The sequence below is a fragment of the Protopterus annectens genome, chromosome 2.part1 (genome assembly GCF_019279795.1).
Source record: "Protopterus annectens isolate FY-2018-M chromosome 2.part1, PAN1.0, whole genome shotgun sequence".
NCBI classification, from domain to species: Eukaryota; Metazoa; Chordata; order Ceratodontiformes; family Protopteridae; genus Protopterus; species Protopterus annectens.
This window is the reverse complement of record NC_056729.1, coordinates 1,472,863,312-1,472,886,103: the sequence shown is the minus strand read 5'-3', so window position 1 is coordinate 1,472,886,103 and position 22,792 is coordinate 1,472,863,312. Positions and strand designations below refer to the sequence as shown.

General features: G+C 44.9%; 1 protein-coding gene across 1 annotated transcript in view; it reads left to right on the top strand.

Annotated features, from left to right (window-relative positions):
- FAM114A1 (family with sequence similarity 114 member A1) overlaps positions 1-22,792 on the top strand; it is a 1,202,629-nt gene that overhangs the window by 445,859 nt on the left and 733,978 nt on the right. The window contains exon 4 of the mRNA XM_044062942.1: positions 7,553-7,666. Coding sequence (XP_043918877.1) covers positions 7,553-7,666 — 114 coding nt within the window. The remainder of the gene's footprint in view (positions 1-7,552; positions 7,667-22,792) is intronic.

Here is a 22,792-nt window from a genome sequence, read left to right as displayed (position 1 = left end):
CTGCCGCAGTGTGTTTCAGACATCCGATCGCAAGCGCCAGTAATCCGGCATTTGTTTGACTTCGACCATCCATTTTTCGATGATTGCTCCAGGCTGTCTGCATTCAGATAAGTACCCTTGTGAGTTTTTTGCTCGTTTCTTTACCTGTTTCAGACGCATGTCATCTAGGAAGGGAATGTGCGCTTGTGGAAGACAAATTCCACACAAGGGCATGCACGATCAGTGTTTATTCTGTTTAGGGGCAGGTCATGACTACAAGTCCTGTGATATTTGCCAGTCTTTTGTCCCCGAAACCCTTAGAAGCTGCTTGTCTGCTTTAAAGCTCTATTTGGAGAATCAGCGACTTTGACGCTTGGCATCCAGGATGGAAGGTGGAGCAGGCACCTCCAATGAGCCGCCAAGGAAGAAGGCTAAAAAAGTTAGGCCTGATGTCCAAGCTGCGCCTCAGGAATCCGGTGAGATCCTCAAGGCGAGTGTTAGTCCAGGATCGCCCCAGACTTCAGATACTTCCCTGTTACTGGGAACCGAAATGGAAGCCAGTGCAGCAAGTATCCAGAGTACATCTGCTGAGGCTTTACAACTATCAGCTCCTGATGGTGATGGAACTATGGCTCATAGCGTTGGAGGGGCCTTCTACTGCCTTGCCATGCATTCCAATGTCAGCCCCCAGGCCTACATCTGTTCCTACTCCTTCCACCCCTTTAAAAAGGAAACAGAAGGAAAAACACAGGGCTAAAGATCCTACTCCAGCTTGGGAGACTTTTTCCCAGACTTTATTCAAGGCCTTTCAGGTACTGCAGACCCAGATTCCACAGTCAGGCCAATCACTTGTTTCACAGGAAGAATCTGTGGAAGACTATTCCTCCTCAGATGAATCCTTGGCATATTGTTCTCAGATTGAATCCCCTAAGGATTTTGCTACTCCTGAGGAAGAAGAGACTCTCACTCCTGATTCCCCCGGAGAAGATTTCTCCTTTGGGGACACTATTTCCCTACTTAGGTACATTTTAAGTGGGAGGCCTCAGATGTTTCTGAGACCAAGAAAAGATATTTTGAACTCCTGCAGCTGGAGCAGCCCTGATCATCTGCATTTCCTCCTTTACTACCAGCTTTCCAGGATGCCTTCTTAGCTGCTTCCCAGAGCTCAGAGTCACAGCCTCCTGCTAACAAGGGACCAGACAGATTTTACAAAGCATCTGCAAAAGAGCAGTACCTTTTTAAGAATCCGCCAGCAGATCCTGCTGTTGTTGCAGATTCAGCTGGAAAGTCTTCAAGGCAACTACCTTCTTCTCTTTTTCCCATAGATAAGTATAGTAAATTTATGGATAGGTTGGTGAAGAAGGTATATACTTCTTCCACCTTGGCCATAACAGCAATTAACTATCAAACCCATATGGCCAAGTTTGCTCTGGATTCCCTGACCAAGGTCTCTACTCTGCTGTCTGACATGCCTGACTCACCAGTCAAGGCTCAGCTGGACACCCTTCTGAACACTGTATCCCAGGTGACTAGACACTCAGTCAAGTGCAGCTATGATGCTGTTGAAGCCTCTTCCAAATCGTCTGCATCTGGTTCTGTGTTAAGGAGGTTCTCATGGTTGTGACTCCAACCTTTGCCCTTGGATGTCCAAGCTACTTTGTTAGATCCTCCTTTGGATAAATCAGCACTCTTTGGAGCTGCTTCTGCAGAGCTACTTATGTCACTGCAGGATAAAGGAAAAGACTTGCAGAATCGAAAACATTTACTGGTGTCACTGGTTCCCAGATTCCATAGGAACTACCCCCAAAAACCCAGCTTTAAGAGACAGTCCTCCCATTCCTCTGTTACTCATTCCAGGGGATGAAGACAACCTAGGAAGCCGTCCACTCCTAGATCTTCATCTACCTCAACACCTTCATCCTTTTGGAGGCAGCCAGACCCAGACAGAGCTCCTCCGCTGTAACTCTTTTCCCTTATCCACCTCCACCCCCCCTCTCCATACCCCTAACCCTATCTCTACCCTCCTGGAAAAAAGTTACCACAGACAGCTGGGTGCTGCCCATCATTGAGAGAGGATATTTCATGACTTGGTGGGAATCTCCACCATTCCCAGGGAGTTCAACAGCCTCATTTCAGTCAGCTTTCACTATTCCCCACCATTCTGAGTCAACTCCTCTCTCAGGGCACTATAGAAGTAGTACCCGAAGAGCAATTAACCAAGGGGTTTTACTCCAGGATGTTTTTGGTTCCAAGAAAAGATGGTCCTTGAAGACCCATCCTCAACCCTATCCTTCCTCATTCTCTTCCTCAAGGTGCCAACCTTCAAAATGCTGACATTACAGCACCTTCTTCCTCTCATTCCTCAGAAAGCCTTCATTGCCTCCCTGGATCTGAAGGATGCATACTTTCACATCCCTATTCACCCCACTTGCAGGAAATTTCTTAGTTTTTTTGTGGGTTCCTCACATTTTCAGTTCTCTGCCTTGCCCTTTGTACTCTCTACAGCCTCACGAGTATTCACCAAATGTCTCTCCCAGGTCATTGCATACTGCTAACTACAGGGCATACAAATTTACCCTTACTTAGACCATCTCTTGATCCTACTCAAGGATTCTCTCACTCTTTCTCAACATCTGAACTGGGTTTGCAGAATTTTGCAAAATCTAGGGTTCACTGTGAATCACTTAGTCCCAAATGACTCCCTCACAAGATCTTGTTTTCCTGGGGTGCAAGATAAGAACACAGTTGATGTCAGTCTTTGTCCCTGCCCAGAAAGTAGGAATTTCTCAGCCAATTTTCCAATCCCTACTACCACTACCATCCATTTCAGCCAGAGAATTTGAGAGTCCTGGGAATCATGGCTTCATTGATCCCCATCCTCCCTCTTGCCAGGATGCACATAAGGAAGTTTCAGTGGGTATTGAGAAATTCTTGCAACCAACACGTTCATCCCTTGGAAGTGAATGTTACTCTTCTCTCCTGCATAAAAAGGGAACTCACTTGGTGGATCTCTACTATCGCCCTCAATCAAGGGGTGCCCGTACAGATTCCTCCACCCAAACAGCATCTGTACACAGATGCATCAGATCTATGTTGGGGGGGCTGTCCTTCACAGTACCAGCATCCAGCACAAGGTGCAGGGGGAATGGTCCATTCCAGAAAGAAGGAACCATATCAGTCTAAAAGAATTAAGGGCCCTTTACTTGACAATACAAGCTTTTCAAGGGATCCTTCTGCCAGGCACATTGCAAGTCATCACAGACAACATGACAGTCCTGTGGTACATAAACAGGGAGGAACAAAATCCTACCCTCTTTGCAATCTGGCAGTTCAAATCTGGTCCCTGGCAGCAGCAATACAGATTTATTTGCAGGCAGTCTACATCCAATCAGAAGACAACGTTATGGCAGACACCCTGAGCAGGACCTTAACACCCTCCCGCTAATGGATCCTTCACAAGGAGGTGTTTCTGGATGTAGTTCACAGGTGGGGTATTCCTCAGGCAGATCTGTTTGCCTCCTCCCAGAACAGATGCCCCTCTTTTGCACAAGGCTTCCCCATCCACAAGCCTGGAAGGTGGACGCCTTCTTCTTTTCATGGGAGGGAATGTTCCTTTATGCTTTCCCTGCATTTCCTTTGATTCACAAAGTCCTCCTGAAAATACAGAAGGACAAACCAAAAATCCTGTTGGTGATTCCCTTCTGGCCAAGGCAGTATTGGTTTCCTCTACTTTATCATCTACCCTAGGGCAATCACCACAGGTTACCTCACCACTTTGACCTACTCTCACAAGACAAGGGGTCCCTTATTCTCAATATCAATCTGGCTTTGTGGGTGATAGAGTTTTGATCCCTTTTAGGCACCTATATTCAGAGGACGTACTCAATGTTTTGCAGGAGGCTGGAAAAACAAGTACTAGGAGAAATATTTATTTAAATGGAAAAGATTCTCCAATTGGTGCCATAAAAGTAAACAGGGCCCATCTCAAGCTTCCGTTCTACTGGTCCTTTCCTACCTATGTGAATTGCTGCATTCAGGGTTGACTTGTTTTTCAGTAAAAGTGCATCTTTCTGCCATTTCTGCTTGCCTTCCCCTGACTCCACCTCTGGCTTCTAGGCTAGACGTCAAGCTGTTTTTGAAAGGGATCCTTCATATCAGGCCTCCTCATAAGCCCATTCCCCCACCTTGGGACCTTACCTTTGTGCTGGAAAAACTTACACTAGCTCCCTTTGAGCCAGACCGTTCTTCCACTCTCAAATTTTGTACTTGGAAAATAGTCTTGTTAGTGGCCCTCACTTCTGCCAGGAGGGTATCCGAGATCCAGTCCCTTATGGCTTCACCTCCCTACCTTGTCTTCCATAAGGATAGGGTTTCCCTAAGGACTAACCCTTCCGTCATGCCAAAAGTAGTTAATGAGATATTCCCTAAATCAGACTATTAACTTGCCTGTCTTCTACCCTTAGAGACAGAACTCCTCAGAAAGGACTTTGCATTCCTTAGATGTTCATAGGCAACTGAGGTTCTGCTTAGAAAAGATCAAATTCTTCAGAGACAGTCTGATCAACTTTTTGTCTCCTTTTATCCTTGGGCCCTAGGCAAGGCCATGTCTAAACAGACAATTGCCTCATGGATTTCTAAGGCTGTTGCCTTTTGCTATTCCTTTCATGGAAAACAATTGAGTTAATCTGTCAAAACCCATTCCATCAGAGCTGCTTCCTCTCCAGCAGCCTTTTTCAGGGGCATTGATTACTCTTCTCTTCTGGAGGCAGCAACTTGGTCCTCTGTACATACCTTCACCAACCTTTACGAATTGGACTCCATCTCCAGGGCTAGAGCAGGCTTTCCTAGGTCTATTCTACAGGGTCTCATAGACTCTGCTCACCTACCTGCCACCCACATTATTACCTAGAGAGCTTTGGTACTCTCCCTAAGGTGAAGTATACTGCAACATGAGAATAAAAGGACATAGAATAGTTGTGTAAAAACTTACCATAACCATAGATGTCCTTCTCTTCCATGTTGTAGTATTCAGTCCCACCCACCTACCCCTCTTCTCTTTGACCATATTATAAATCTGGTCCTTCCCTTGACTACTGACGTTGTGTCTGGGAAGGGTTTTATATTACCTTTTACTACTCCTTTTCCTGGGGGCTCTCTTTATGTGGCAGCCTGTTCTGAATTGGGTACATGCAGATGTCACAGATATAGCCGGCATCAGTTTATGGCTCTTACATGCAATGTCGTACATACCCCTGCCCTCAAGACTTTGTTATACTGGCCGGATGTCTGGTGCTGCAGGCAGCAACTCCCTAAGGTAAAGAATACTGCAACATGGAAGAGAAGGACTTCTATGGTTATGGTAAGTTCTTACACAACTATTCTTTTTCTGTCACCCTAAATTACTCCAAACTATTTTTTTTTCTAGTTTTCCCCCCTGCTACATTAACTGGTTTACCAGCTACCTTTGAAGTTGTACTCAATCAATTAAATGGCTCTCTGCTTTCTCCATTTGTATGCCACAATCCAGTAGTGCCCTCCAAGGGTCTGTCCTTGGCCCTCTGCTATTCCATCTGCTCATCAGTAATATTTTTTCTGCCTCTTGTCATGCTACTTGTGTCTAGTATGCTGCTGATGCTGACCTTATCTGCTCAGTATATTCTGTATTCTCACTTATATCAGTTACCCACGAATGATTTTCTGCCACAGTTTACTTACATTTGACCGCTCTTAAATCCTAGCAAAACTAAGCTAATGCACTATAACACTGTCATACTCAAGTCTCAAGTCCAGCTTTACAGTCTTCCTCTTTCATAACATTCAACTTGAAGTAGTCTGATAAACTAAGCTATGAGGTTTAGTCATGGCCATCTGAAATCTGACATTCATATTCAAAATGCTATTAAAACAAACTCACCATAATTTAGGCCTTCTTTACAGAGCATCTAACTGAGTTTGCTTGAAAATCAACAGCTGCAGCATGTCTTCTGTGAAGTCTGTTCAGTGCTGCTGTTGTGTTACAAATATAAACATAATACATGAAGAACTAAGATGTTCAGTACTATTCATCACTGGTAGCCCTCAGAAAATGAAACTGCTTACAATTCCCAAACTATTTTAGTGTCTAACAATTAAAACATGTCCATAACATACTCTACTTTCCAGAAAAATGCCCACCCAAGAACTCTGTACTACAATTGTACACCACACCAAGACCTGTCCATTTTAAGGGCACAGACCTCATCACTGAAAAAATATTGTACACTAGTTTTGTTGACTGCTTATATTTTACCTATGTATCAAAGATCTGGAACTCCCTTCTTACTACAGTCAGACAAATAACATCCTCCTATAACTTAAACTAAAGGACTTTCTGCATTACTTGTGGCTCTATACGCCTATTCTCCAGGATAATCCAACTTTTCCCCTCTAAATCTATCTTAAGTTTCTCCAATATACTACTTCTCTTAACATCATTTTCCCATGATATACTCTCTCAACTATTGAATCCATACTCATTTTTTACTTTGTAAAGATCTGTATACACTCTTTCACTACTCTGTTAATTTCCCTCTGTCATGTATTTACTATCTCTCCAAGTAATCCCTCCAACGTACCTCTTTTTTACTCCCCCTTTTCTCAAACTACTGTTAGTCCTATTTAACCTTCTTCTTCACTCTAATCTTTTTTTCATTCTATCTAAACATTGTAGTTTCTCCTAAAATAATATATCCTATTTCTGATTTTATCAATTTTTTTTCATGTTTTAAGATTTCTTTGTATATGTTTTATCAGTTTATTGCTACAGTGTTTTATCGCCATTGTTATTATTTTTACAATGTAATTTCTATGTTGTACTCTAAATTTTTCTATCAAGTTGATTGTTGGGCATAATTTCCGATTGACTGGTGACTGACCAGTTGTGCTTGATCACTTACTCGCCTTTCGATATGTTGCTTTTTCAATGTTTTGACACAGAAACCTTCAAAAATAAATCCAAATGCAAAAAAACACCAGCAGCTGAGATAAACAGACAGTTTACTATGAAAAGAATTAATAGAAAAAAGACTATACAGTAAGCTGTCAGACACACAGCCAGGGTAAAATAAATTATTTTTTATTTTATGAAAACTCTGTAAGTGCTTTCACTAGTACAATGCTTGCTTCTTCAGACTGTTTCAAGGCTTCAGTTACAGTTTTGTCTCTTATAATACAGTAGAGAATATTATTATTCAGTACCTTATCCTGCTTGCTATAAGGTACAATTTTTACTTCTCCAGTTTTAGCAAAAGATTATTTATTTGTATATTTGTGTCTTCAAATATGTCTTGTATTTTAACTGTCCACAATCAACAGTGCTGGTAGAACAATGTGATTACTTAATCAGCAGCAAAATTGTAGTAATACATTTTTTTCATTAAATTTTTTTAAAAAGTATGTTGCTTCCAAGTAATCATTCTTGACCACACAACTTTTTAATCACTAATACTTCAGTACAGTACTTGTGCAAGCTATTTATCATTGACAAATGTTTGTTTTCTGTTGCTTCATTGTGATTGTTCTTCTTGTCTAACAGGACATGGGTTAACAGCAGTAAAAGAAAAAGCAGGAGCCACACTAAGAATGCGCAGCTCCCATTCAGCATCTGAAGAGAGTGCAGAGCCCAGCACGGATGAAAATAATTTACAAGGTAACGTACAACTATATTAACGTTTAGAGCTAGTTGGATGTTGTGCAAAGACAAAGCAGCACACTGTTTGGAAGCTTCCAGTCACATGAATATCATAGCTACACCTCTGCAAATGGTTACTTTGCTCCTTCTGCTCATGCATGAGAATGATACCACATACCTTTCAAGTGTCCAGATTTTCCCAGAATGTCCAGATTTTTGTCTCAGTTTTGGTCTGTTCCTCATAAAATTTGTGGCTTTCTGGTAAAAAATTGGGATAATTTGAGGAATGAAATCACTAATGACATACATAGGCTCATAGGTTCATACTAGGCTATCTGCGCTAGGGCATTTATAAGCCTAGCCCGAGTGTGTTTGGCTTTCGCCACCCATTTTAAATGAATTTTGCTATGCCCTTTTCCGAGGTTAGTATACTGTGCCTCTGTCTAACAGTGATACAGAAGTGATACCTGGGGTAAACCTACTATCTCCCATCCACTCATCAAGATTCCTCTTGAAGAGAGTCAGAGGGACTCTGCCTAACCTGGACTGGGATTTCATTCCAGAGTGAAGGGAGCCTGTGGGTTATGAATCTGTCCCTCCAGCATGTCCTATTTATTTCAGTGCTGAGGTTCAAGTCTCTCGAGTGTGTAGCTCGATGGGATTTGGATTTTCTGAGGTGCAGCATGTCCATTAATTCTGGGTTGAACATGGCTTTATACGTCAGGCACAGATCGCCTCTGAGCAGGCGGTATACCACTGAGTAGAGCTGGAGTTTCTTTAACTGGGCAGCATATGGCATCTGTTTGAGCCCTTTGATCCTCTTGGTGAGGTACTTTTGGGGTCTTTCCAGTTGCTGCAGGTGTCTGGTAAGGTACATCCCAAAAGGGCATTGTACTCAATTATGGGCCTGATGAGGGATGAGTAAAGAGGCACGATGACCTCCCCTGATCTAGATGTGAATCTCTTCATGATTAGGTGGGCTGTATAAAATGTTTTTATAACCAGTTTGGCCACGTGGTTGTCAAATGAGAGATTGCTATCAACTTGGGTCCCCAGGTCCCTAATTACTTCTTCCGTACTTAATGGATTACCACCTATGTGGAAATTTGTGGGCACTTTGTTTTTGCCAAAGGGGATGACTATACACATTTTGGCGTTTAGCTTGAGGCCATGGCTCTGGCACCAGTTGTCTGTTTCTATGAGGCCCTTTTGTAGGATGCTTGTGTCGGCTGGAGAGTCGATTATGGCGCCCAGTTTGCAGTCATCTGTGAACTTGGTCAGCCACAGTCCTTCCGTGTTAGCCTGTACCTCCGAGAAATATATACCGAACAAGAGAGGTCCCAGGACTGAGCCTTGTGGGATGCCACTTGTAACTGGTTTGCAGTCTGACATGGCTCCAGCAATTCTAACCATGTGGGTTCTGTCCTTGAGCCAGTTTGCAACCCATCTAGTGACATAGGGGTTTATATTTAAGATGGTGAGCTTATCTATAATGCCCGAGTGGGGTATTGTATCGAAGGCTTTTGCAAGGTCCAGGTAGGCTATGTGGACCACCTTCCCCTCGTCAATGGCCTTGGTGACTGTTTCAAAGAAATCAACCAGATTTAAGAGGCAGGATCTGCCCTTAACAAAGCCGAACTGGGTAGGATCCAGTGTCTGTAGGTCCCCAATATGTTTATTTATGAGGTCCATGATGATCCTTTCCATAGCTTTGCAGACCAAGCTAGTCAAGCTTATGGGGCGATAGTTTCCAGGATCAGCTGAGGCACCACCTTTGTGGAGAGGGACCACTGTTGCTGTACGCCACTCTTTGGGTACATATCCTGTAGTAAGGCTGAGATTGAACTGTAGTTTTATGTTTGAGTTTAGTTCTTCTTGGAGTTCATGTAGGACGCAGCCCGGTACACCATCTGGTCCCATTGATGCTGTGTTTTTTGCTTTGGAGAGGGCGGAGAGGGAGCATCTGAGATGTCAGGGGGGCAGCACTCTGCTGGGATAGATATTTGCCCTTTTGGTGGGGAGGGGGTTTGCACTGAACCTGTCAGCTAGGATGTTGGCAATGTCTGTGGGTTCGGTGTATTTTTTGTCATTTTGGACTAATTCTGAGCATATCTGAGAATTCCCACCCAGGTTCCTAACATAACTAAAGAAAGCCTTGTGATTATCCTTAGTGTCCTGTGCAATTTTTCTCTCGAAGCTGGCCTTAGACGATTTTATGAGTGCCCGTAGTTTTTTGCTAATACTGATCAGAGATGCCTTCCCTTTTTGGGATTTTGCTCTATCATGTAGTAGCTTCCTCCTCCTATTGTATAGTTTGTTTATGGCTGGGGTCCACCAGACAGGACGCCTAACTTTGGAGGATTGGGTCTTGGTTTTATTTGGGATTGCATGATCCATCCATTCCTAAAGGTGTTCATAGAATGCGTTTATAAAGGATTCTGCGGTCTGGACTGTATTTTCCACAGGCCCGGGGGCTTTGAAGGATTCCACCTCGGTTTTGAGGAGTGTGAAATTTGCTTTAGAGAAGTTTTTCACTGTGGTTTTCTGGGCAGGGGCTGGGGTCGGGATGTGAATATCTAGTGAGATTAGTTTATGGTCTGATCTTACCAGTGAGGGATACACTTCTGGTCTGGAGCATAGAGTCCCCATGTTGGTGATGATCAGGTCCAGTATGTTTTCCCCTCTTGTGGGAGTGGCAACAAGTTGTTCCATAGCATTTGAGTTTATAAATTCTAGGAACCTTTGGGCTAGGGTGTTAGAGCTAGAGAAATGCTCCCAGTCTATGTTAGGGTAGTTGAAGTTGCCCAATATAATGGTGTTTGGAGAGACCTTCATATTTTCCAGTGTTCTCAGGAAGGCCGAGTGGGGTTTCTGGGTTTGGGAGGGTGGTCTGTAGCAGGCTATAAACTGGAAGGCAGTTTTACCCACTGTTAGTTGCACATGGATAGTCTCTGATGCTTCGTGCTGTGCCACCAACCTGGAGGTGTGGGTATCTTTGACGAATATTGATACTTGCCCTCCTTTTGTGGTTCGGTCCAAGTTTTGGGGCCGAAAAACATGGTATGAGGTATAACCTGGTAGTGCTGGGATGCTCTCGGGAGCCTTGAACCAGGTTTCTGTTACTGCACAGATATCGATGTTCTCCATGCGAAGGAGAGTTTCGAGTGCATCTTGAGGTTTAGACTTCTGGCGTTGAGTAGCATTACTCTTAGATTCTTATCCCTTGTGATACCTATGGAGGTGGGTTTGTCTTTTGAGCCTTGCCTAAAAAAGGCACTATGGGGGTGGCAAGAGCCTTTGCCAATATCCGAAAGCCCAGGGGTGACAGGTGCAAGCCGTCCCTAGAGAAGCATCGTGGCTTGTCGAGCATGTCATCCCAGGCAGACAGGCATTGGATTCCCTTTGAATGACACCAATACTTAAGCCAATTGTTGAAATTGATCATCTTGTCTTCATATTGTGGCATCATTCTTGGTGAGGGTAAGATGCTACTCAAGGTCAGGGTCATACCGGCCTGGGCTATATGCTCTGAGAGCTCCTCTTTGTCTCTTTTCATGTAGTCCAGGGAGGTACGTCTCAGGTCATTCACACCAGCATAGACAATGACTGAGTCATATTTGTACTTGCCTTGGAGTGACCTGAGTGCTTGTGTTATGTGGCGGATCCTAGCGCCCGACAGGCAGCTCACTGTGACCTTCTCCTTGTTCAGCCTGGTGAGCGGGACGTCAGTGTGCCTGACGATAGTCACCTATTACAAGTGTATCAGGTGTGTTGTTTAGCCTTAAGGGCTGTGACTATTCGGCACACTGGCTTTGTGAGCTATGTGTTGCACGTGTTTTGTTTTGGGGTAGTGGTTGCTTGGGTGTCTGCTTTGGAAGTCTCTGCTGCTTAGGCAGATTTTTATTTAGAGCCTCCGAGTATGTTTTTGTGTGTTTATGTGTTTGGTTTGCTGTCGTGGTAGGTCTATGTGAGACTAGAATTGTAGTGAGTGTGGTTTCCTTCTTCTCCTGACTGGTTACGCCAGTACTGAGTTGAGAGAGCTTAGCCTCCAGTTTGGCTATATGGTTGCATCTCTCACATGTGTTGGAATTTGTTGGGAGGAGGAGAGGGTTGTCTGTGTACATGAGGCAGTTGTAACATTGCCTCAAGATTCCCAGATTCACCAGCTGGACCGGAGAGGAGATTGACAACTGACCTTTGGACATGCTAGAATAGTATTGGGAATTCCTTTATAATTGAAAAAAGGGGCCAGTGGGGAACAAAGTACTCATGGGGAGTTTGTGAGGATGTAGTGCTTTTAATTTTTTAGTGCTGACTTATATAATTGCTTTAGTGAGCAAGTGCTAGGCTTTAGAGTGGCAATAGGATGTTTATTATGAGAACTAGATCAGTTCTAAGGGAAAAAGTGAATAGCAGACTTTGTGGAGCCGAGAATGGTTTAAACCCAATTAAGCGGTGCTGCCCGATGCTGCGCTATGCCCAAAATTGCGCAAAGCCGTGCTAAAGCGGGTTTTATACAGGGGGACTTGAAAGAGCTAAAAATTGGCCCAAAACGGCCAATAGACTACCAGATTCTTGTGCTGGGAACACTCCTCCAGGGATAGATAGGCTGCTCCAAGCTCCCCACTGCCACTGGTGAACAAAGAAGCCTCCCTTTATCCAAGAAAGGAAATGGGCAACACAGGAACTTTCCAAAAGTCCAGAATACAGCAAAGCCTGTATTTGGACTACTCTAGGTCAGGAAAGATGGGAAATAAGGATAATTTTTTTTTTTTGCAACAAACGGCAGGAAAATGCAATAAATATGTAACACAGGCTAGCGCACTTGAGTTTGTAGCCTCAACAGGTAAAAGCAACAAACAGGACAAACTTTAAAAGTGCAGGTGCAAAAACAACTTCAAACAGTTTAAAACAGTTCAAGAAGCAGAAATACTTGCAGTTTAGCTAGATCGGACAGTCGCCCAGGTAGTAGCAGGAAAACAAACACTTTTATCAGGTTAGCAGTCGCTCTTTTAGCCTCTCTGTTGCTAGCACCACTCTGCAGGACCACAAGGAGCTTGGCTGAGTAGTAACAAGCGCAAACACCGCGCCAAAGTGGGTTTTATACAGGGGGACTTGAAAGAGGTAGAAATTGGCCCAAAACAGCCAATAGACTACCAGATTCTTGTGCTGGGAACACTCCTCCAGGGATAGATAGGCTGCTCCAAGCTCCCCACTGCCACTGGTGAACAAAGAAGCCTCCCTTTATCCAAGAAAGGAAATGGGCAACACAGGAACTACCACATTCTTGTGCTGGGAACACTCCTCCCGGGATAGATAGGCTGCTCCAAGCTCCCCACTGCCACTGGTGAACAAAGAAGCCTCCATTTATCCAAGAAAGGAAATGGGCAACACAGGAACTACCACATTCTTGTGCTGGGAACACTCCTCCCGGGATAAATAGGCTGCTCCAAGCTCCCCACTGCCACTGGTGAACAAAGAAGCCTCCCTTTATCCAAGAAAGGAAATGGGCAACAGAGGAACTTTCCAAGAGTCCAGAATACAGCAAAGCCTGTATTTGGACTACTCTAGGTCAGGAAAGATGGGAAACAAGGATAATTTTTTTGTTTGTTTTTTTTTTTTTTTCTTTTTTGCAACAAACAGCAGGAAAGTGCAATAAATATGTAACACAGGCTAGCACACTTGAGTGTGTAGCCCCAACAGGTAAATGCAACAAACAGGGCAAACTTTAAAAGTGCAGGTGCAAAAACAACTTTTAACAGTTTAAAACAGTTCAAGAAGCAGAAATATTTGCAGTTTAGCTAGATCGGACAGTCGCCCAGGTAGTAGCAGGAAAAAACACTTATCAGGTTAGTAGTCGCTCTTTTAGCCTCTCTGCTGCTGGCACCACTCTGCAGGACCGCAAGGAGCTTGGCTGAGTAGTAACAAGTGCACAAACCGCGCCAAAGTGGGTTTTATACAGGGGGACTTGAAAGAGCTAGAAATTGGCCCAAAACAGCCAATAGACTACCGGATGCTTGTGCTGGGAACACTCCTCCAGGGATAGATAGGCTGCCCTAAGCTCCCCACTGCCACTGGTGAACAAAGAAGCCTCCCTTTATCCAAGAAAGGAAATGGGCAACACAGGAACTTTCCAAAAGTCCAGAATACAGCAAAGCCTGTATTTGGACTGTATTTGGACATTTGAGTTTCAAACTCCATATCCTTTAGTAAATGCATTTTAACACAAACTGTATTTCTCTAGCTACTTTCTAAGTTTATAAGAGTAATATTTAAAAGCTGTACCTATTTTTGGGCCTTTGTTCCCCCATTGTGTCAGGTTTTGTCCAGATTTCTTGGGATAAGAGGTTGACAGATATGTACAGGCACCATAGAAGTTAGGCATCCACCATGCTATAATATTTGAAGAGTTTATTGTTTGTACAGTAACTTCATTTCTGATCTGCAGTTATCATCAGTGAGTATTCCAAGCTAGCTCTGGTTTTATGATCTGTCTCTCTGGGATTTCACACTGATTTTTCAGGTTGTACTCCGTGAACTGTTTTGCTCTACAGCTTCTGGCTTTGTGCAGTCTGTACATTTTTGTGCTCTCTGCTGCTTCCCTCAGTCTGCAGGGTCGACCCTTTTCACATTCTTTGCACCTTACTGTACCTGTCAGCCATAGGACTTTACTTCTCTTCCTTTATAATCAATACTGCAAGTTTCCTTCAGCATTCTTTAATCCTCTGCCTGTGATATTGTCCTGACTGCGTTTGTTGTTTATCTGTCTGCTGCTAACACCTTGGCCTCCATATCTGATGACCCTAGCAACATGTGGACTTCCTATATTTTTATTTATTTATATGTCTGTCTAGCTATCTTATCTATCTATCTCATCTATTTGATTAGTTAGGCAGTCATTGTTTTATACTTTCCTCATGAGAATGCAGCCTTCAGTTGTTTTCTTCTCAGTTTAGTGATTGACTATAAGCTCACTGGTTGCCATCTGGTGCGTCCTGCTTTTCCGATACTTCACCATCTTACAGGCAGCAATACTCGCATATTAACCCATTCTAACACAATTTCCTGTTCATTTTTTTCAGTTCTCTTTCTATCCCACTAACTTAGCATGTATGCTCACTTGCCACCATATATACTTCAGTTGGCTATACTGTTTGTGTATGCACTCTTTCTTCTCTTTATATTAAATTCTAACAATTTAGAAACTTAGTTATTGCTACCGTGATTTAGCCATGTAGTTTTTTCCAATGATCATCTAGTTTATCTGATAGACAAGTATTAGGTTCATAGGTTCATAGGTTTGTACTAGGCTGTCTGCCCTAGGGCATTTATAAGCCTAGCCAGAGTGTATGTGGCTTACACCACCCCTTAGGATGAGAATACTACGCCCTTTTAGGGTTTAGTTTACTATGCCTCTGTCTAGTAGTGACACAGAGATGACCCCCGGGGTAAACCTACGATCTCCCATCCACTCGTCGAGATTTCTCTTGAATAGAGTCAGTGAGGGGCTCTGCCTAACATGGACTGGGATTCTGTTCCAGAGTGTAGGGAGCCTCTGGGTTATGAATCTGTCCCTCCAGCACGTTCTATTTATTTCTGTGTTGAGGTTTAAGTCACTTGTTCTCGTGGCTCTGATGGATTTGGATTTTCTGAGGTGGAGCATGTCCATTAATTCAGGATTGGACATGGCCTTGTACGTCAGGCACAGATCACCTCTGAGTAGGCGGTATGCGACTGAATAGAGCTGGAGTTTTTTCAGTCGGGCAGCATATGACATATGTTTAAGACCCTTTATCCTCTTGGTGAGGAACTTTTGGGGTCTTTCCAACTGCTGCAGGTGTCGGGTGAGATACATCCCAAATGGGGCATTGTACTCAATCATTGGCCTGATTAGAGAAGAGTACAGGGGCTCAATGACCTCTCTTGATCTAGATGTGAAACCCTTCATGATAAGGTGGGCAATATAGAAGGTCTTCCTAACCACTTTGGCAATGTGAGTGTCAAATGAGAGGTTACTGTCAACCTGGGTCCCTAGGTCCCTGATTACCTCTTCCGTACTTAATGGATTACCGCCTATGTGGTAATTTGTCGGTACCTTGTTTTTCCCAAAGGGTATGACTATACATTTTTTGGCGTTTAGCTTAAGGCCATGGCTCTGGCACCAATTATCCATTTCTATGAGGCCTCTCTGAAGGATGTTTGTGTCCGCTGGAGTATCAATTATGGCGCCCAGTTTGCAGTCATCTGCGAACTTTGTCAGCCACAATCCTCCTATGTTTGCCTGTACCTCGGAAAAATAAATGCCGAACAAGAGGGGTCCCAGGACTGAGCCCTGTGGGACACCGCTTGTGACTGGCTTAGAGTCTGACATGGCTCCAGCAATTCTGACCCTGTGGGTTCTGTCCTTGAGCCAGTTTGCAACCCATCTTGTGACATATGGGTTTACATTTAAGCTGGTGAGTTTGTCTATGATGCCCGAGTGGGGTATTGTGTCAAAGGCTTTTGCAAGGTCAAGGTAGGCTGTGTGAACTGCCTTACCCTCATCAATGGCCTTAGTGACTGTTTCAAAAAAGTCGACCAAGTTCAAAAGGCAATGAACATTTCTAGATTATTCAGACTTAGCCAGCTACAGACACACACTGTTAATTTTCCCATTCTTCTCCTTTCGTTTTTTTTTTTTTCCCTATCACAAGCTAATCCAGGATAAGCTCACTGTGGAAACGTATCTATTTCCTTTCCTTTAGTATTATTATTATTATTATTATTTTTTATTACACAATATCACGTCAAAGAACACAACATCTTGTTAACATTAGAAATGTGCAAATATTGCCACAGCAGTTAGTATGAAATACAATATAACTTGCCAAAGTTATGTGGAGTGTTCCTTTCACACTTTCACTACCTTTTCTTTTTCACAGTACTAATCTGACATAAAAGTGGCATGTATTGAAGTAGAAAGCATGAAAAGCACCAATGCTTAGCTTGAAATCAGGATATTTGTTCCCAAGTTAGGCAGTTTAGCCCTTTCTGAGACCTAGATTAAGGAAGGCAGTGCTCCTCTCCACTCTCTTATTCAACTTTTATACTTTTTATTGTGATAGTTCTGAACAAAGAATAGCTAAGAGCTTACTTGTCTCTCACATGCACAGGTGTACTCACATTGCATGTCTCCACCATGTGCCACACATAATGTAAATGGGAAACTGTAGAATGCCTTCTTGGAAGCAAAAATTTGTATTGTACCACTGACATACTTCTGATCTGATGTTATCCATATCACTATTCCTCACTGTTGGGTCGTAGGATCTGACATCTGATCCAAGCCAGCAGCTTTGCAGACAGCTTCTAGGCTTGAACTCCTCCCACTGCCATGATTCCTTGATGCCGTCTAACCCCGCAGATCTCGTTTGCCGCACTAAGCATCAGACGCAGATTATCAGGCTTGAGTCTCCAATGGGGATAAGTAGCATTATTTTTCTAGTTCTTCCCTTTTTAGTGTTCTGTGTTACTGTTTAGTGTTTTTCTAGTGTATTGTTGGTAGTTTTTAGTCCTCCCCTCCCGTTTTGCTTCTTTCTGGGTGTAGCTGTGTGTTTTGGTGCCCTTTTTGCTGTGGCGGTTTACTCCTGCAGACCTTAGCTTTTTCCTTCCTGGTTACCAAGTTAGCATGCCCCTTAGGTGTTGGTGTTTCATCCTAGCATGTCTGACAAGCTTATAGGGTTCAAAAGGTGCTCCTTGTGTGGTTGGACGTTGCCCATGTCCAGTTCGCACGACGAGTGCCTTTACTGTTTGGGTGCCAACTACCTGGAGGTTGAATGTGACATTTGTGCCGCATTCAACCCCAGAGTTTTGGTCAAGCACCAAAACAAAATTCTTTTGAAAGTTTTGGCCCAAGGGGGGGTCTGTTGGCCCAGTCGCCAGCCAAGTCTGGACCCTCCGATCGTGAGGAAGGGCCCCTCTCTCCCTGGGTCATCTGCTTTATCTAAAAAGGTGAGGCTGTCAGATCCTAGTTCCTTGGATCTGACCCCAGCCTCAGCCCATTCAGAGCCGATGTCCTTGGATCCATGGCCCCGCTACTCCACGTCTGGATCCAGGGCTCCCCTGCTCTGGGGCCCTCTGATTCGAGGTCACAGGAATCTCCTCCCATTTCCAAGCCCTCTGGATCAAGGCCTTTGGATCTGGCCAGATCTGGACAAGCCAGTGATCTGGATTTGTCAGATCCAAGTCAGTTAGGATCCAAGCATTCAGATCCTTGTTTTCCTTCAGATCCGAGGTGATCAGATCCGGGATTGGTGTCAGATCCCACAATTATTATAGAGGACTAGCTGTCAGGTTCTGGCTTGAAGCAGTCCCCTTCTGCTTCCAAGCACAGGAGTTGATCTTCAGATAGGCAGGGGAGGTCCGTGGGCTCCGGACATCCATCCCCGGGTAAGTCCTCCAGCTCGTCTAGGTCCTCCAGGACCCTGCTCCCGTCCAATATGGACAGGATAATGAAGTCCTTTCCTAAGGCTCAGATTGAGTTGGGGCTTCTTGTGTCCCCTGCTCATCTGGCCTGGGGTCCTTCTCCTACACCTTCGCTGGCTTCTCCTTGTCCGACTCAGATAGTTTCAGACTTTCAGGCCCTGGGTTGCATAGGGGAGGAGACGGGGGGGGGGGGTCCCAAAAAGCCACTATGTCTCTACCCTGTCAGAGTCCCTGACTGCCTCTTCTCAGCCTCCCCCGGGCAGATGGAGTCCCGGTCCTGACCTGTTTTCTCAGACCATTCCCTTTCCCTTGGGGCTTTGGCCCTCGACAGCTCAGAGCCGGTACTGTCCGGAGGCCAGGAGGTGCTGAGTTGCTCTGGTCCCTCTTCTCAGGTGGGCTTGCCTGCTGAGAGTGTGGATGGGGCATCGTCCAGCCCTTCGGCCTTCCAGGTTGTAGAGAGGACCTTTTCCTCTACGAGAGATTCCTCCCTGGCTTCCCAGTGACCATCCCAGCCCCCCAGAATGGACTCTTCTCATCCTTTGCCCTGTCAGCCTTCTTGAACTAGCCTTTAGGTGGGAATCACTCCCCCTTGGGTCCCCCTCTCTTCCGAATCGTCCCTCAAGCCCCCACTGAAGGAAATGCCTTGGAAGACATCATGTAAGAGGAGGCACCTAGACTCACCTATGGAGTCTCTCATGGAGGATATGGACCTCGATGAAGGGGACGGGTCTCCAAGTCTCTGCCTGAAGATGTCTCCTTTGGGAACATCTTAGACATCCTGAAGCTTAAAGGTGGATGGTCTTCCCTTCACCCTGTCCTCTGAGCAGTCCGTGTTGCTGAAGATTTTTGGGATGGGACTATCTACCTCTTGGGTTTCCCCCCTTCTGACCAACTTATAGACCTTATCGCCAGCAGGGAGTGGAAGGAGTCAGATACTGTGGGACCTGTTCCCAAGCACACTGATAAATTTCTCAGCCCCCCTTCCAATAAACAGTTCTAGTCTAAGAGTGTGCCAATCGATGCTATTGTGGTAGTTGCTGCCACCAAGAAAGAGCTGGCACAGCAGAGTTTGTGTTCATCCTCCTAACTGAGACTCCCAGGCATTTGGCAGACACAGAAAGCAGTCTTCGCCTCAGCTACCTTTGGTCTGCGCGTGCTTAACTACTTGGTACATTTCACCCGACTCCAGAGGGACTTGGTCAAGGAGCTTACCACTTCCCTTTCTGAGTTACTGCCTGCTGGGGAGCTAAGTAAGGTGTCCCCCAAGCTGTCTACACTCACTTCCCTAGCTAATTCCTCAATGAGGCTGATTGCCAATGCTGCCGAAGGCACCTCTCGAGCGGCCAGTAGAAGCATCACTATTAGGAGTCACGCCTGGCTGTGCCTTTGCGAATTTGCAGACTCCTTTAAGGCATTCTTCACCAATGCCCCCTTCAGTGGATCTACTGGTTTTGGTCCTTCAGTCAAAGAACTCACCCACAGTGAGCAGGAAGGCAAGACTTTGTCGGCTGTGGGAATCAAATTTTCTAACCCTCAGTGCTCCTTCTCCAAGAAGCAGCGAGGGGCCAGGAGATTGTGGTTTCGCAAGTTGCAGTCGGCCTTTCAAGATGCTCAGGATGAGCCCTCTTACAGAGGTTGGGGGAGAGGGTTCAGTGGCAGACGCTGCCGTAGAGGCAGAGGGGGTCTGCAAAATCAGGGCTCCAGGGAACCTTCCTCTAAGAAGCCCTCCCAGCACTCCTGAAGTGCTGCCTGACTGTCCTGCTTGACTGTCCTGCCCTGGAGGCAGTCAGAGGTTGTTTGTCTCTGCACCCTTTGACCTGGGCAAACATTACAAAAGATCGCTGGGTGCTAAGCATTATTTCCAAGGGCTATTTTATTCCCTTTTCACAGTCTGTGAATGGACGATGCCCTCGGGGCACTTCTTCTTGCAACGCACATTCCCGGCAAGTCCAACGTATTGGCAGTCAGACTCAGCAGGGCAATCTTGAATTCTCACGAGTGGTCCCTGAATCTTTCAGTGGCGAAAGAAATCTTCCTTTGCAGAGATCAGCTGAGCTGCGACCTGTTCGCTTCCCCTCACAACCACAAATGCAGCAGGTATTTTGCCCTGATTCCCCCTGTCAGGAAGTCCACCAGGGATGCACTGGGTCACGATTGGCCTCCGGGTCTCCTTTAGCCTCTCCTCCTATACCTCTCATCCCAAGAGTTCTTCAGAAAGCTTGATGCCTCGAGGCCACCTTGATCCTCATTGCCCCCTTTTGGGCTTGGCAGGTGTGGTTTCCCCTCCTTCAGTCATATTTGAAGTACCCCTTTTGGGTACTAGATCCTCTTCCAGATCTGATTTCCCATCTCTCCCAGCTTCCAACCCCCAGTCTTCGACTTTTCACCTGAAGGCGTGGTTTGTCCATTTCCCATAATCTTGAATCAGTCCAGGTGTGCTTCTCCTGTCAAGAACATTATTCTGGCCTCTTCATCCACCATGAAGGTATACGCCAGTAAGTGGAAAAGATTTTCTTTTTGGTCCAAGCAGTGAAATCTGGACCCCTTTTCTGCTTCCATCCCAGACATCTTACTGTTCTTGTCTTGGCTTTTTCAAGAAGGAACTAGCTTCTCTACTATCAAAGTGCATTTGGTGGCTATCTCCAACTTTCATGTTTGCCATTTCCTCTTGCCTTTGTAAGGCATTTTTGAAGTGTTTTTCTGCTCCAGCCTCCTGTCAAGGATCCTTCCCCTCCTTGGGACCTTTCCTTTCTGCTGCAGTCTCTTACACAGAGTCCCTTTGAGCCAGCCATTATGTGTGACATGAAATTCTTGTCATGGAAGACCGCCGTTCTTGTAGCCATAACTTTGGCAAGAAGAGTTTCAGAGCTGCAGGCTCTTTCTATCAAACCGCCTTACCTGGTGTTTCATAAAGACAGAGTGGCTCTTCAAGCTAATCCTTCCTTCATGTCTAAGATAGCCATGGAAGCAAATCTGAGTCAGTCTATTCAGTTGCCAGTTTTCTTCCCTAACTTTTCTATTAAAGGGGGATATCTGTTGCACACACTTGACGTTCATAGACAGTTATGGTTCTACTTGGATAGAACAAAAGTTTTCCACAGATCTGACCAGCTGTTCATGGCACTCTCTCGTAACAGAAAGGGTCAGCTGGTCTCCAAAAGTTACTACTTCTCATTGGATTTCGATGTGCATTTCCTTTGCCTGTTCTTCTAAAGGCTTGTCCTTACCAGGTCCAATCAGAGCTCATTCCACTAGATCAATGGCTATGTCAGCTGCCTATCTGGCCTGTCATTCCATAGATGAAATTAGTGAGGCAGCCACCGGGTGTACTCTTCACACTTTTGTCAATCTTTATAAGCTTGACATCGTCTCCAGGAACAGGTCTTCCTTTGGTCCCACAGTTCTTCGGCATGTCCTTCCAAAAGGCTGCCCAGGATTTAGGGTAGCTGAGGACTCTGATCCAAGAGTGAGGAATACTTACATGGATAACATCAGATAGGGTTATGTACTTACCATAACTTGGCATCTGTGTTATCTTATGTCACTACTCATCACTATCCCTCCCTCCTTTCCCCATCCTGCAGAACCTAGAGGAATTGGAGATATCCTGTCTGGTGGTCAAGGTCTTCCTTAGCTGCTTTCTGTCTTTAGGGCAAACTTGATCTGAGGGGTTAGAGGGCAGCAAGGGATCATGGGAGTGGGAGGAGCTTGCATCTAGAAGCTTTCTGCAGAGTTGCTGGCTTGGCTCTGATGTTGGATCCTATGACCCAAGGGTGATGAATAGTAACATAGGATAACACAGATGCCAAGTTATGGTAAGTACATAACTCTTTTTTCATATTAAGAGAGACACTGTGAAATAATTCATACTGGGCATCCTAAGTGATGTGTTCACTAATTTTGGGATTTTAGCCTACAGTGGTGCTCTAAAACTTAACTGAATTAATCTACCGGCTATCCTGATACTACTAGTCTTAAGTTAATGTTTGCATAACCATATGCATCTAAGGAAAGGTGTGTTGCTTCTCACCCTATACTAGTCACTTTATCCAGTAGAAAAGATAAGATCCCCAGTGCTGTTACATCGATTTCTAGTCATTCTTTCACACTATGAGTGCCTCTCTCAGAGACTTGCCTGATGTTACTAATGGTATTGTAAACTACTGCCTCCACTTTTTCTTGATGTGTGAACTTACTTTCTTTCTACCTTATCACTCTTCAATCATAAACTCAAATTTTTTCTTAATACGCACTGGCTCTGCCCTTGTTGTAACCCTGACTAACCTATCAGTACTGCTACTAATATCTTTACTGAGTTCCGTGGTGGTGCATCGGTGGCGTTGTTGCCTCACAGCAAGAGGTTCTCCCGTTCGATTCTCGGCTTGGGTTGGGAGTGCCTTCTTTGTGGAGTCTGCATGTCCTCCCCACTGTCAAGTGGGCGTTCGAAAGACATGCGTTGAATGGGCGTGCCTTTGTTGAAGGTTGGGCGTCGGGCTGGCAACTCGACACCATAAAAAAAACAACAACTGCCAATCATTAGCGGACCGGAGTTCCGCTGTGGCGACCCCTACCCGGGAAAAGCCGAAAGACAAACAACAACAACTCTCTCCACTAAACTTAGGTCCTATAGTGCAATAGGAAAACATTAAACCAGAAATGGGATACTTTTTTTTTAGTTAC